General features: G+C 42.0%; 1 protein-coding gene across 1 annotated transcript in view; it reads right to left on the bottom strand.

Annotated features, from left to right (window-relative positions):
- The window catches only part of GATA4 (GATA binding protein 4), an 89,610-nt gene that overhangs the window by 7,469 nt on the left and 66,848 nt on the right, over positions 1–15,293 (bottom strand). Inside the window, exons 2-4 of the mRNA XM_089685913.1 lie at positions 10,751–10,917; positions 2,947–3,160; positions 1,316–1,440 (exon numbers count right to left, since the gene is read on the bottom strand). Coding sequence (XP_089542039.1) covers positions 1,316–1,440; positions 2,947–3,160; positions 10,751–10,917 — 506 coding nt within the window. The remainder of the gene's footprint in view (positions 1–1,315; positions 1,441–2,946; positions 3,161–10,750; positions 10,918–15,293) is intronic.

Genomic DNA, 15,293 nt, shown 5'->3' with positions numbered 1-15,293 from the left:
CTGGTCAATCAAGCACAGTAATCCCACGGTCATTGAACCAGGTTTTGGTGCTTTTGGCAGTGTGGGCAGGTGCCAAGTCCTGCTGGAAAATGAAGTCAGCATCCCCATAAAGCTCGTCTGTGGAAGGAAGCATGAAGTGCTCCAAAATCTCCTGGTAGACGGCTGCGCTGACCCTGGACTTAATGAAGCACAGTGGACCAACACCAGCAGATGACATGGCTCCCCAAATCAACACAGACTGTAGAAACTTCACACTGGACTTCAAGCATCTTGCAGTGTGTGCCTCTCAATTCTTCCTCCATACTCTGGGTCTTTGGTTTCCAAATGAGATGCAAAAGTTGCTCTCATCAGAAAAGAGGACTTTGGACCACTGAGAACAGACCAGGTCTGTTTTTCTTTAGCCCAGGTAAGATGCTTCTGACGTTGTTTGTTGTTCAGGAGCGTCTTGACAAGAGGAATACGACATTTGAAGCCCATGTCCAGGATCCGTCTGTGTGTGGTGGCTCTTGATGCACTGACTCCAGCCTCAGTCCACTCCTTGTGAAAGTCCCCAACACTTTTGAATGGCCTTTTCCTGACAATCCTCTCCAGGCTGTGGTCATCCCTGCTGCTTGTGCACCTTTTTCTTCCACACTTTTTCCCTTCCACATAACTTTCTATTAATGTGCTTTGATACAGCACTTTGGGAACATCCAACTTCTTTTGCAATTACCTTTTGAGGCTTTCCCTCCTTATGGAGGGTGTCAATGATGGTTTTCTGCACAACTAACAGGTCAGCAGTCTTTCCCATGATTGTGATTCCTACTGAACCAGACTGAGAGACCATTTAAAGGGTCAGGAACCCTTTGCAGGTGTTATGGCTTAATTAGCTGATTAAAGTGGGACACTTTGAGCCTAGAATATTGCACCTTTTCACAATATTCTCATTTTCTGAGATTGTGGATTTGGGGTTTTCATGAGCTGTAAGCCATAATCACCACAATTATGACAAATCACGGCTTGAACTATCTTGCTTTGCATGTAATGAGTCTATCTCATATATTAGTTTCACCTTTTAAGTTGCATTACTGAAATAAATGAACTTTTGCACGATATTCTAATTTTTCAAGTTTCACCTGTATATATATATATATATATATATATATATATATATATATATATGCCATTTTGATTACTATAAACTCAATTAAAAGTTGAATTTATATAGCTGTCTGGTGTTGACAGACATGACAGACATGTTGTAATGAGCCCAGACTGAGTGGTACCACTATGGGAAGGATGCATACTATCTGTTTAGTATGAAGTGGTATTGTACCTGAGACATAGAATTAGAGTGTCCATATGGAGGAGACAGTCCAGGTTCAATCTTGATAGGACGCAGGTCCTCTGCTGTCGTGGAGTTCGTGGAGCTGGTGGAAGGAGTGAGGTTATCGTTTGGTCCTAGGATAAAGAAGGTCCACAAACACTTAGTATGCAAGCTGCAGGCTTCTGAATACAAGTTATATTTGATAGGAAGACAGCATTGGCCACAACAAGCAAACTTGCTTTCAGTTACCCAGCTTTATCAAACTTCCTTACTTAATGAGACCCTGTCACCAGACCATTCATTTCAACAAAAATATCTCCACAGAATAAATTGTATGAATTGTATAAATGTATATTCAAAGCATTTTATTCATGTTATTTACATGTAAAGCCTCCCTTGTGTAAAGCCCTGCGACTGCTGCCGGGCCCTGCCATCTTGATTGTGATGTCTACAGTCCCAATGGGGATAATCCATGTAAGGGAGCACTTTGATGGGGACAATGCATGTAAGGGGGCACTCTGATGGGGACAATGCATGAAAGGGGGCACTCTGATGGGCACATTCAATGTAAGGGGGCACTCTGATGGGGACATTCCATGTAAGGGGGCACTCTGATGGGCACATTCCATGTAAGGGGGCACTCTGATGGGGACATTCCATGTAAGGGAGCACTCTGATGGGGACATTCCATGTAAGGGAGCACTCTGATGGGGACAATGCATGTAAGGGGGCACTCTGATGGGGACAATGCATGTAAGGGGGCACTCTGATGGGCACATTCCATGTAAGGGGGCACTCTGATGGGGACAATGCATGTAAAGGGGCACTCTGATGGGCACATTCCATGTAAGGGGGCACTCTGATGGGGACATTCCATGTAAGGGGGCACTCTGATGGGGACATTCCATGTAAGGGGGCACTCTGATGTGGACATTCCATGTAAAGGAGCGCTCCGATGGGCACATTCCATGTAAGGGAGCACTCTGATGGGGACAATGCATGTAAGGGGGCACTCTGATGGGGACAATGCATATAAGGGGGCACTCTGATGGGCACATTCCATGTAAGGGGGCACTCTGATAGGCACATTCCATGTAAGGGGGCACTCTGATGTGAACATTCCATGTAAGGGAGCACTCCGATGGGGACAATCCATGTAAGGGAGCACTCTGATGGGGACAATGAATGTAAGGAGGCACTGTGATAGGGACACATGATGTAAGGGGGGCACTCTGATGGGGACAATGCATGTAAGGAGGCACTGTGATAGGGACACATGATGTAAGGGGGGCACTCTGATGGGGACAATGCATGTAAGGAAACACTCTGATGAAGACTCCTGATAAGGGGGCTCTGATAATGACACTTGATATCCTGCACAGCTTTTGTTTCATCATTGTAATGACAGCCTTATACATACTTGTGTTTCCCAGGTTGAAACTCATGGTACAGAAGCAGGTTCCTGCATCTCTGTCATACTGTGTGAAAGACTGTCAGTGATTTATATACAGTGTTGACATTGTGCCCCCTGACTTTTTACCAATGCCCCCAGAGTGCAATAATCTGCATTCTAATGTCATGTTTCATATCGTGTGTAACAGCGGTTGATGTATGATCAGTATTTTTTGCATTATATCTACCTGAGGGAGTTTTGGCTTTGCTGAGGTTCTTTGGTTTACGTTTCCTCGTCTGTATGCCTTCCTTCTTCATTGCCAGCGGTCTGGGTACACCATGAAGTTTCATATAGAGCCCACAAGCATTGCATACAGGCTCCCCTTCTGCATTACGGCGCCACAATGTTGTGGTGGTAGTGTGGCAGTTAGCACAGGAGAGACCAACGCGACGGGATGCGGACTGAAAAGAAAGAGAGAAGTTATATTATCAGAGCTTGTAAAAATAATTTCAGGTCAGAATATTCTAAATCAGAACAGCATAGGATAGTAAGGTAGTCTATAAATAATATATATATATTACCAAGCAAAAGTTTTAGGCAGGTGTTAAGAAATGCAGTAAATTAACCCATATGGAAGAAAAATATATTAGAAATATATTTTAACAATATTCTTCCCAAATATATTGACATATATTTTAAATGCTACAATTTTGGCTATATCCAATATATTTCAAAATGTATTTAAATATAAATATATATATATATATATATATATATACTGCATGTTGAAATACGTTTTTATCACAAAATATATGAAAAATATGTCTTTAAAAATACAAATCTACATTTTTGGAATGCATTTACAAATATATGTAAAAATATATGTTGAAATGACTTTTTTACATGTTAAAAAAAATCTGAAGAATATATTTGAAAAATATATATTTTACAGTATATTTGAAATGTATTTTAAAAAATATTTTTAATATATTTTGTAATAAAAATACATTTCAGTATATATATATATATATATATATATATATATATATATATATATATATATATATATATATATATGTATATATATATATATATATATATGTATATTTTTTTTTATTTTATTTTTTTTATTGAAATATATTTTGAAATATATTGAATATGGCCAAAATTGTAGCATTTCAAATATATGTCAATATATTTGGGAAGAATATTTTTAAAATATATTTCAAATATATATTTCTTTCATGTGGGAAGAATGCTTTACAAAATATATATTTTAACTGTTTATTTTTTAAAAATAAATTTACAAACTGCAAAGTGAGCAAACAGAAGAGAAATCTAAATCAAAACAATATTTGCCATTTCAAACCAGCATCAATTCTTACACCTGCACACTTTGTACACTTGCACAAAATCTGGGATCTTGTAGGATTCGAGTCAGGTGTATGATTAACCAATTATACCAAATGAGTGCTAATAATCCTCAATTGCATGTGTAGGTTGAAGCAGTCATTAACTGAAACAGAAACAGCTGAGTAGGAGGCGTAAAACTGGGTGAGGAACAGTCAAACTCTGCTACCCTGCTATATGTACTCTGTATATATACTCAAAGTAAGCTGCAATTTTTTTCAATCTAAAAATATTAAATAAAAAAGTTTCCATCATTTTAGAATGATAAGATCATCAAGAAAGTTAAAGCCCCAACAACCATCTTCAAATCAAATCCACCTTTAGAGGCAAACCTTTAACATTTATTTTATGCCCCATTAAAACAGTTGAGGGCTGTGATTGCACATTATATACTAAATACAATAAGGGAATATGTTTATTTTTGGCTACATTTCCCCAAACAAACTATAAATAGAACATTGAGGCATGAATCAGTCCTTTGTTGGCATGCTATGGCATATTAAAGCCCATCTTTGTCATGTTGCTACACCAGGATACAACCCTCTGTATTAGACCCAGACATTTGCCTTTTTCATAGTACTAAGCTTTCAGTTAAAAAATACAAAGAATCTGGTTTATTGTACTATCTGAATGCAGCAAAGGGATTGATACCCAAGTATTGGAAGACACAGGAGGTGCCGAAAATAAAAGACTGGGTGGGTACGGTGGATCAAATATGTAAATTGGAGGAACTTTATCATTTGAATGAACATAAGATGGATAGTTACCATACATGATGGAACAAATGGGAGGAATTCAAAAAGTCAAGGCTAGCCTTAGAGGTTATGGGGGATTAACATAGAATAATATGGAAACATATTTTGTTCTTCTTTTATAGGGATTAGGACAGTGGTGTATTTAGGTTTTGCGCTGCCCTAGGCAACACAAACGTCAGCACCAGGGGAGGACTGACCATTTGGAAACTTGGGCACTGCCCAAGGGCCCGGGGTCAGTAGGGGGCCCCATGAGATGCCCCTGGTACCTTTTTCATAGGCTTTTTTGAGTTTGGGCAAGGACACAGGGGCCCCATGATCCCCTATTGCCCAGGGGCCGCATGATTTGTCAGTCCACCCCTGGTCAGCACCCACCCCTCCCCCACGGAAAGAGCCTGACATTGACCAACAATACCCCTGCCCCCCACCCGAGAGAGCCTTCCACTACCACTGCCCCCATACACCAGCCACCATCCCCCATGGCGAGGGAGAGAAAGACACTCACAGCTCCAGACATCCCCAGGAACGAGAGTCGGGCTGTGCATACACCGTCATGAAACCCACAACCGCTCTCGGAACTCACCAAGTCCCCATGCCACGTGTGTCCATTCTGTTGTCCCTTTGAGGGGCAGTGCTGCCCCCCTTGAAAAATGCTTCCCTAGGCAAATGCCTTGTTTGCCTTGTGGTAAATACGCCCCTGGATTAGGATCTCCAGAAAAGAACAGGAAAATGCAGAGCAGAAGGGGCCAGGGATTGGATGGGGGGGGGGGGGGTTGGTATACAGGTAGGGGGAGGGGAAAGGGATGAAATGATAAATGTTTTGATAATATGCTAAGGTTTTAATGAGTATGTTTGTATAACTTGTTTATCTGAAAAATGTATAAATATTTAAATTATAAAAAACAACCCTCTGTATATGTTCATTGGCAGTCATTCTCATTTCTACCCCAACACATTTGTGTGGTATGAAGCGGAGAATCTGCCTTTAATGCCCAAAATAGTTTAGGTAGATTTTTTTTCATAGTACTGCAGTAACAATTACAACATTAATAGTATTGACCACAAGGTGGCAATGTATTCCCATAATTGAAATACTATATATAGTATCATTAAAGGCAAAACTTTCTTTTCAGATTTGAATTGAGCTGTCATAGGTTAGAACTCCTGTCAGATTTTTAGTGCCGTCAGTGTCCCCCTTAACCCCGTGTCACCCATGGTACACATGTGCAGTGGCAAAGAGGGCGTGCTTTAAAGTATATGTTATCCCTCAGCTTGTAAAACAACCCATTCAATTTAAAACAGAAATGAAAGGTAAACCATTTGTGTATAGATATAAAAAAGCCATTATTAATAATTTTTTTATTATAATTAATCACATTCCCTTTTTCTCAGCTGCATAAAAAGCTGGGGGAGGAGAAACAGCAGCACCTCAATCTTCCCAGTGAATGGCTGTGCAGGGGGGATGTGTCAGCACAAGTCTGACAATTGGAGGAGAGCAGGCGGAGTTCCCAGCACAGCTAGAGAACTGACCACACAGTGCTCCCATGCCTAGTGTAGTCAGTATTTAATAGGAAAGCAGAGGGACTGGCAGGAACACCAGGGATTTCACACAGTGGAAGCAATACAAAGAGAACATAATAATTTTTCATACAAGTGTTGGGTTTACATATTCTTTAATTCCTACACGCCGCACATATACATCTATGGGTGGTAGGAGTTTAGGAGATGGCAAGATTGGCTCACGATCATGTGATCACCATGACAGCCAATCGTAATGGTCATATGATCAGGCAGGCATACCCACCTCCCAGGCCTAATTACCCAGTTAATGGAATGCCAGAGCTGGGCAGGAAGGGGTTAAAAAGATTCACCCTTCTTCTAATTGTCCCGATCACCAATGTCACCGGGAGTGAGGGCAGACCCAAAATTTGGAGTTGTCACCAGCACAGGATTTCAGGGGAAATCTTCCATTTGTTCCTCTGACAGCTGTCTAAGAGATATCCTCCCACTTCTGTTGAATATACAAAATAGGAAGTGAAGGGAAATCTTCTCAATAAGACACATATGGCAAAAAAAAAAAAGCGACAGGGGTTTAAGGTTTTAACATTTTCATATTCTATCCAAAATATTAAAAAATGGCTATAGATGTACTTTAATGTGATTGTAAATCCTTACATTTACCCAGTGAAGCAATTAGCCTCAGGTGATACACAGAGATAAAACAAATCCTCCTAAATAAGTTGTACCTGTTTATCTAAAGCCTCCTGTCCCCTATATCCAAAGTGCACAATTTACACAGAATCTCTCAGCTCTGAAAAGCAGGGGCTAAGGAGCTGAAGTTACACCAGTGAGGAGAGCTCTGAGAGCTTATTGGAGGAAAGGGGCTCACACCCCTTCACACAGCACACAGGAGCAGAGCTGAGGCTGTCAATCACAGGCTGTGCCCTCCCATCACCATTTTTCTCTTGGTGTCAGGAAAACGTGTTAGAAGTGACTCATGCAGATAGCAGAGGACAGAAATGACACTTAGTGCTCTGGATTGAGACCAGTACACACTATAGAGGGATATGCTTTGTTCATATTTCATGTCTGAGGTTCACAACCACTTTAAGCAGTGTGGTTTCCACAAACTGTACTGTGTATGAAATATTCCTCCCCATTGTTACAATATTTGCAAAGTAAAGTGTTATCTAGGTCAGTGCTACCACCCCAGCACAGTCACCTATAACCTCCATCACAGATCTTCCATACACTTTATTGTCACCCATATCTGCTGACATACAATACATGAATCTCAGGATGTCTCCATAGTCCTGTCTTCACTTCCTCCTGGACTTGTCTCCCTTTGTGTCCAAGGAATCTGCTGCGCTTTCATTAATTGAGGATGACCTTGTTTTTAGCAATAAATAACGGAGAAGGAGGAAGTGAAAAGTGTTTATCATAACCAATCTGAGGGATTTGTGAATCTCTTATCATATATGGAGTTATGTTTAAAGAGTGATAGGCAGCTTGACATTGATGTTTATTAAAGGCTCTGGACTGCTAATGTGAACAGTAGACTTGATATGACTATAGAACTTATACATAGGTAGATATGGTATCTGCATTGTGCTCCCTTTCACCCCATTACAACGCGTTGCCATGCTACTAGGGAGGAGATTCTGTAAAAGAGCCAACTGAGAGCGACTGACAAATATCATTCTTCTTCTACAGATATGTAGTCAGCAACTCACATAATTCCATTTGGCATGGCTGCATTCTGTATTGAGAGCTGGAATGACTGCATTCTGTGACAGCAACTGGCATGTCTGCATTCTGTGACAGCAACTGGCATGACTGCATCCTGTGACAGCTGACATGACTGCACCCTGTGACAGCAACTGACATGACTGCATCCAGTGACCGCAACTGGCATGACTGCATCCTGTGACAGCAATTGACATGACTGCATCCTGTGACAGCTGACATGACTGCATTCTGTGACAGCTGACATGACTGTATTCTGTGACAGCAACTGACATGACTGCATCCTGTGACAGCAACTGACATGACTGCATCCTGTGACAGCTGACATGACTGCATTCTGTGACAGCAACTGACATGACTGCATCCTGTGACAGCTGACATGACTGCATCCTGTGACAGCAGCTGACATGATTGCATTCTGTGAAAGCAGCTGTAACAATTGAATTCTGTGACAGCTGACATGACTGCATTCTATGACAGCAGCTGTACTGACTCTATTCTGTATGAGCAGGTGATTGCATTCTGTGACAGCAGCTGTAAAGACTGCATTCTGTGACAGTAGCTGTAACAATAGCATTCTGTGACAGCTGACATGACTGCATCCTGTGACAGCAGCTGACATGGCTGCATTCTGTGACAGCAGCTGTAACGATTGCATTCTGTGACAACAGCTGACATGACTGCATCCTGTGACAGCAGCTGTAATGACTATTCTGTATGGGCAGGTGATTGCATTCTGTGACAGCAGCTGTAATGACTGTATTCTGTGACAGCAGCTGACATGATTGCATTCTGTATGGGCAGGTGACTGCATTTTATGACAGCATCTCAGCTGACATGACTGCATTCTATAAGGTTAGATGACAGGACTTCATTCTGTAAGAGGAGGTGACTGCATTCTGTGACAGAATATGACAGGACTGCATCCGGTAGGAGCAAGTGGAATGACTTCATTCTGTGACAACAGCTGACATGACTGCATTCTGTATGGGAATGTGACCGCATTCTGTGACAGCAGCTGTATAGATTGCATTAAGTGACAGCAGCTGTATAGATTGCATTCAGTGACAGCAGCTGGAATGACTGTATTCTGTGACAGCAGCTGAGATGACTGCATTCTGTATGGGCATGTGACTGCATTCTGAATGGGAATGTGACTGCATTCTGTGCCAGCAGCTGGAATGACTGTGTATGTGTACAATGTAATAGCAGCTGACATGAATGTACTGTCAACCTTTTGCTTGAATTACAACTTCTAGGGTCTCTGGTTTTTCTAAATATATATATATATGTATACACAGTATAGGACTTTAGATAACTATGAAGACCTTTATTGTTCTATGTGTAAAAACTTAGAAAGAAACTCAGGGAACCTTTACTGAGAGATATGGAGGCCGCCATAACCACTGAGTCACTGTACTGGAACAAGTGTGCAGGTCAGGATTTCTGACTTTCTGCATTTTTGATCCAGGTCAGTGAGATAATGATTAGTGGCTGCCAAAGTATCTTGCAGTTTTTATATCCAAAGTTGTGCATGTCAAATTATTTTCGGTAGAGTAGGTGAGGATTCAAATTTTTGCCTGGTGAGATCCATTGGGGAGATTTCCTTCACTCACTGTACTGTAGACACAACAGGAACTGGAAAGGAAATCTCTCCAAAGCGAAGTAAATCTTAGTTGTCACTTAAACAGGTTTCTCAACTGGAAAATTTTGCCTCAGTTCCTGTTCTGATAACCACTTGAAATGTTGGATTATCCCTCAATTTCAGTCCAGGGAACAATTATCGACAGGGCAAACAGAAACCCTTCCACACTCCGTCTGAGTGTTGGACTCTCCATTGGCTTTATATACATTCATGTCACTTATTTAGGTACACCTTGCTAGTACCTAGTAAAGTTGGACCTTTTTCATGGTATAGATTCAACAAGGTGTTGGAAACATTCCTCAGAGATTTTGGTCCATATGGACATGATAGCATAATGCAGTTGCTGCAGATTTGTTGGCTGCACATCCATAATGCGAATCTCCCATTCCACCACATCCCAAAGGTACTCTATTGGATTGAGATCTGGTGACTGTGGAGGCCATTGGAGTACAGTGAACTCATTGTCATGTTCAAGAAACCAGTTGGAGATGATTTGATCTTTGTGACATGGTGCAATATGCTGCTGGAAGGAGCCATCAGAAAAGGGGACACTGGAGTCATAAAGGGATGTACATGGTCAGCAACAACTCAGATAGACCATGGCTTTTATACAATGCTCAGTTGGTACTAAGGGGCCCAGAAAATCTCCCACACCATGACATCACCAACACCAGCCTGAATCATTGATACAAGGCAGGATGGATCCATGCTTTCATGTTGTTTACGCCAAATTCTGACCCTACCACCTGAATGTTGCAGCTGAGTTCGAGACTCATTAGACCAGGCAACGTTTTTCCATTTTTCTATTGTCCAAATTTGGTGAGCCTATGTGAATTGTAGCCTTGATTTCACCACGTCTAGATGCCTAAATGCATCGAGTTGCTGCCATGTGATTGGCTGATTAGCAATTTGTTACCAAGCAATTGAACAGGTGTACCTAATAAAGGGGCCGGTGAGTGTACACTTTCAATAAATACAAAAACCCTAAAGAATCTTACCAGCCTTCGTTGGGGCTTGATCAATGGGCGGTTGATTCCGTTCATCTTGTGGTAAAGCCCGCAGGCATTGCACAGATAGTGGCCTGTACCATCCCTTCTCCACAGAGGGGTGGACATCGCTCCACAATTGACGCATTCTCTCCCCTCAGAGAAGTCATCGAAAAACTCTGCAAGAAAAGGAGAGAAAAAAATTCAGATCTTTTCCACCTAAAACAACTCCATCATTTTTGTCTAGGCTAGAGTCTGTTTTCCTCCACCCTATAGCAGAAATACTGCTACAGGGTGGCAGTGGTGCGCAAAATCATGTGTATGTATATATATATTCAGTGAGGAACAGAGGTATTTGATTTTTAAAGAATTTATTTGTCTTGCATTTGGTACAGAAGCCTTTGTTTGCAATTACAGGGGTCAAATGTTTCCTGTAGTTCTTGACCAGGTTTGCACACACTGCAACAGGGATTTTGGCCCACTCCTTCACACAGATCTCCTTTAGATCTGTCAGGTTTCGGGGCTGTCGCTGAGCAACACGGAGTTTCAGCTCCCTCCAAAGAGGATTTAGGTCTGGAGACTGGATAGGCCACTCCAAAACCTTGATATGCTTCTTACGGAGTCACTCCTTGGTTATCCTGGCTGTGTGCTTTGGGTCGTTGTCATGTTGGAAGACCCAGCCACGACCCATCTTCAATGCTCTGACTGAGGGAAGGAGGTTGTTGCTCAAAATCTCACAATAAATGGCCCCATTCATCCTCTCCTTATTACAGTGCAGTCGTCCTGTCCCCTTCACAGAAAAGCACCCCCAAAGCATGATGTTACCACCCCCATGATGTTACCACCCCCATGCTTCACAGTAGGGATGGTGTTCTTGGGATGCAACTCATCCTTCTTTTTCCTCCAAACACGAGTGAAGTTTAGACCAAAAAAGTCTACTTTGGTCTCATCTGACCACATGACTTTCTCCCATGCCTCCTCTGGATCATCCATATGGTCATTGGCAAACTTCAGATGGGCCTGGACATGTGATGACTTGAGCAGGGGAACCTTCCGTGCAATGCATGATTTGAAACCATGACGGCGTAGTGTTCTGCCGACAGTGACCTTTGAAATTGTGGTCCCAGCTCTCTTCATGTCATTGACCAGCTCCTCTCTTGTAGTTCTGGGCTGATTTCTCACCTTTCTTATCATCAGTGATACCCCACTAGTTGAGATCTTGCATGGAGCCCCAGTCCGAGGGAGACTGACAGTCGTCTTTAGCCTCTTCCATTTTCTAACAATTGCTCCAACAGTTGATCTATTTTCACCAAGCTGTTTGGCAATTGCCCCGTAGCCCTTTCCAGCCTTGTGGAGGTCCACAATTTTGTCTCTGGTGTCTTTTGACAGCTCTTTGGTCTTGCCCATGGTAGTAGTTGGCGTCTGACTGACTGTGGAGTGGACAGGTGTCTTTAAAGAGCTCAGACAGGTGCTACTAAGTAAGATTAATGAGTGGAGTAGAGGTGGACTTTTTAAAGGCGCAGTAACAGGTCTTTGAGAGCCAGAATTCTTGCTGTTTTTTAGGTGTTCAAATACTTATGTTCAGCAGTGCAAGACAAATAAATTCTTTAAAAATCATACAATGTGATTTCCTGAATTTTTTTTTAAATTCTGTCTCTCAGAGTGGGAATGCACCTACAATGTGAATTTCAGACCCCTCCATGATTTCTCTGTGGGAGAACTTGCAAAATCGCAGGGCGTTCAAATACTTCTGTTCCTCACTGTATATACATGTGATTTTGCATTTCCGGGTAGGGGACGCATGAGAGCCCTACCCGTGCCACTATTCGCAACCTCGACTGTCAATCACTGGGTCCCCACCAGTGATTACTCACCGGCACCCAGGGATTGAGGAACATTACCGAGGGAAGGAAAGCACTAACACAGCACACAGTAAAACAGCACACAGTTAACCCTTTAATTGCCCCAGATGTTAACCGCTTCCTGCCCAGTGCCATTAGTACAGTGTCAGTGCTTTTTATTAGCACTGATCACTATATTGGTGTCACTGGGGATGTCAATGACACCAAGTCAGTTCCCCCAGCGTCAGAATGCCTACCACAGTCCCGCTATAAGTTGCTGATCAAAGGGGTTATCAAAGGGTATATATACGTGATTTTTTTTATTTCCAGGTAGGGGGTGCACACAAGCCACCTACCTGCGCGCCATTAGTGGCCGTGACTGTCAATCACTGGGCCCTGGTGATTATCGAGCATCTCCATCGAGGAAGAGGGCTGCTTTGTTTACTAACAGTCCTCCTCCCTGTTGGCTCGGGCACACTGATGTAGATGGCTGTGCACACCAAGGTGCTTTCAGTGAAGCACCAACACACCACCCACCAGTAAAACACTCCCTGCACACAGTTAACCCTTTGATCGCCCCTCATATTAACCCCTTCCTTTCCAGTGCCATTAGTACAGTGTCAGTGCTTTTAATTAACACTGATCACAGTATTGGTGTCACTGGTGATGTTTGTGACACCAAGTGAGTTCCCCCCAGTGTCAGAATGCCTGCCGCAGTCCCACTATAAGTCGCTGATCGCCGGCATTACTAGTAAAAATAAATGTAAAAATCCCAGTATATACACCGCCATTTGTAAACGCTATAAATTTCACGTAAAGCAATTCATTTACATGTTTTGGGATTTTTTTTTTAGCAAAGACGTAGCAGAATACATTTTGACCTAAATTTATGATGAAATTTGATTTTCTTTTTAATTCCTTTACTGGGCATGTTTAATAGCAAAAAGTAAAAAATATTTTTTTTCCCTCAAAATTGTCGGACTTTTTTTTTTATAGCACAAAAAATAAAAAACACAGAGGAGATCAAATACCACCGAAAGAAAGCTCAATTCGTGGGGGGGCAAGGACATACATTTCATTTGGGGTGCAGCGTTGCATGACTGCGCAATTGTCAGTTAAAGTAAAGCAGTGCCGTAACACAAAAAAATGGCCTGGTCGGGGGGGGGTTATCATCTGGATGCAAGTGGTTACAAAGGCATCAAAAAATGTTTGTTACATTTATTCAAAATTTAATTAAAGAATAAAGGCAAACTTTTTTAATTTTGGACAGAGTGGGTTTTTATAGCAATCTGTTCCACGAGATTCATGCTCGCAATTTCTCATGTTTACTGTTATCGAAAGTGAAAGAAAATCCCAAATTTTGGGTTGTAACTAGAAAAGGAATAGAGGGGAAATCTAACAAGGACACTAGTTCTGGTGACAACCAGGGATTCCCTCACTTTGGAGGGATTTCCTTAACTTTCTGTTTTGGCTTTGGGACAGGAAGTGAAGGGAAATCTCCCCAATAGACCACATATAGAAAAAAAAGACATGGGTTATATCCTTCTATCCGAAACCATCAAAAAAAAAGTTTAGTTGTACTGTAAGATGAAAATATTCAAGGCTACTTCTCCACATTGGAATGACTATCCTGCCGCTGCAGACATTTCTCTTTTACAAAACATGATTAACAGCTAGTATATGAAAAGGGATTCAATGTTCTCCCCTCTGTATGTGGACCCAGGGAATGAAACATTGTAAATCACAGTATAATATGCGTTTATTGTACCTCCTGCCTTTACCATGTGTAAATATTTAGAGCACCGCTCTCTTACAGCGAGTAGTAAAAGAAACAGCGAATATCTGTCATAACAAAGCCATGTACGGTTTGCAGCCTCGTCACTCGTCATCGCAAAAGAAACGTTTTGTGGAACGGGAAATTTTTTTTGTACTTTTTTTTTTTAAATGACTAAAATTGGGTTGTAACTCAAACTAATAAAAATACTAAGACTTGAATTTTGTAAGTGGAATAGAATTTGAAAAAATGGCTTTAAGGTGTTTTTATTATTGTGAACACTTTAAGACAACATAGAAACAGAAGTATTAAGCCGGCCATACAGAGAACGAAATTCAGCCGTTCAGCAGGGACCGATTGACTGTCCTGTTGGAACATTTCTGCTTGATCAGTGCTGCAGGCTATAGCCGGCAGCACTGATCAGTCTATTCTGATAATAGGTAAGTCTACCCACTGTTAGAATACAGCAGGTCAGCAGGGACAATTTTCCCAACCACTTCGAGTGTGTGTATAGGGGAATCAAGTATCCATCAGAGTCGCCCCTTACCTCAGGGTCCCTCCTACTTCAGAGTCCCCCCTTACCTCAGGGTTCCTCCTACACCAGAAACATCCTTACATCAGAGTCCCCATCAGAGCCTACCCTTACGCTAGGGTCCCCAACAAAGTCCCCATTTACATCAGAGTCCCCATCAGAGCCTACCCTTATGCTAGGGTCCCCAACAAAGTCCCCCTTTACATCAGAGTTCCCATCAGGTCCCCCCCCCCACATTAGAGTCATCCTTACATCAGAGTCCCCATTAGAATCTCACCTTATTCTACAGTCCCCATCAAAGTCCCTCTGTACATCAGAGTCCCCATCAGGTTCCCCCCTACATCAGAATAATCCTTACATCAGAGTCCCCATTAGAATCTCCCCTTACTCTAGGGTCCACATCAAAGT

This window comes from Staurois parvus, unplaced genomic scaffold (assembly GCF_062004578.1).
Source record: "Staurois parvus isolate SC_StPar_1 unplaced genomic scaffold, SC_StPar_1.0 ptg000388l, whole genome shotgun sequence".
NCBI classification, from domain to species: domain Eukaryota; kingdom Metazoa; phylum Chordata; class Amphibia; order Anura; family Ranidae; genus Staurois; species Staurois parvus.
The sequence above is the reverse complement of the archived record's forward strand: the minus strand, read 5'-3'. Positions and strand labels throughout refer to the sequence as shown.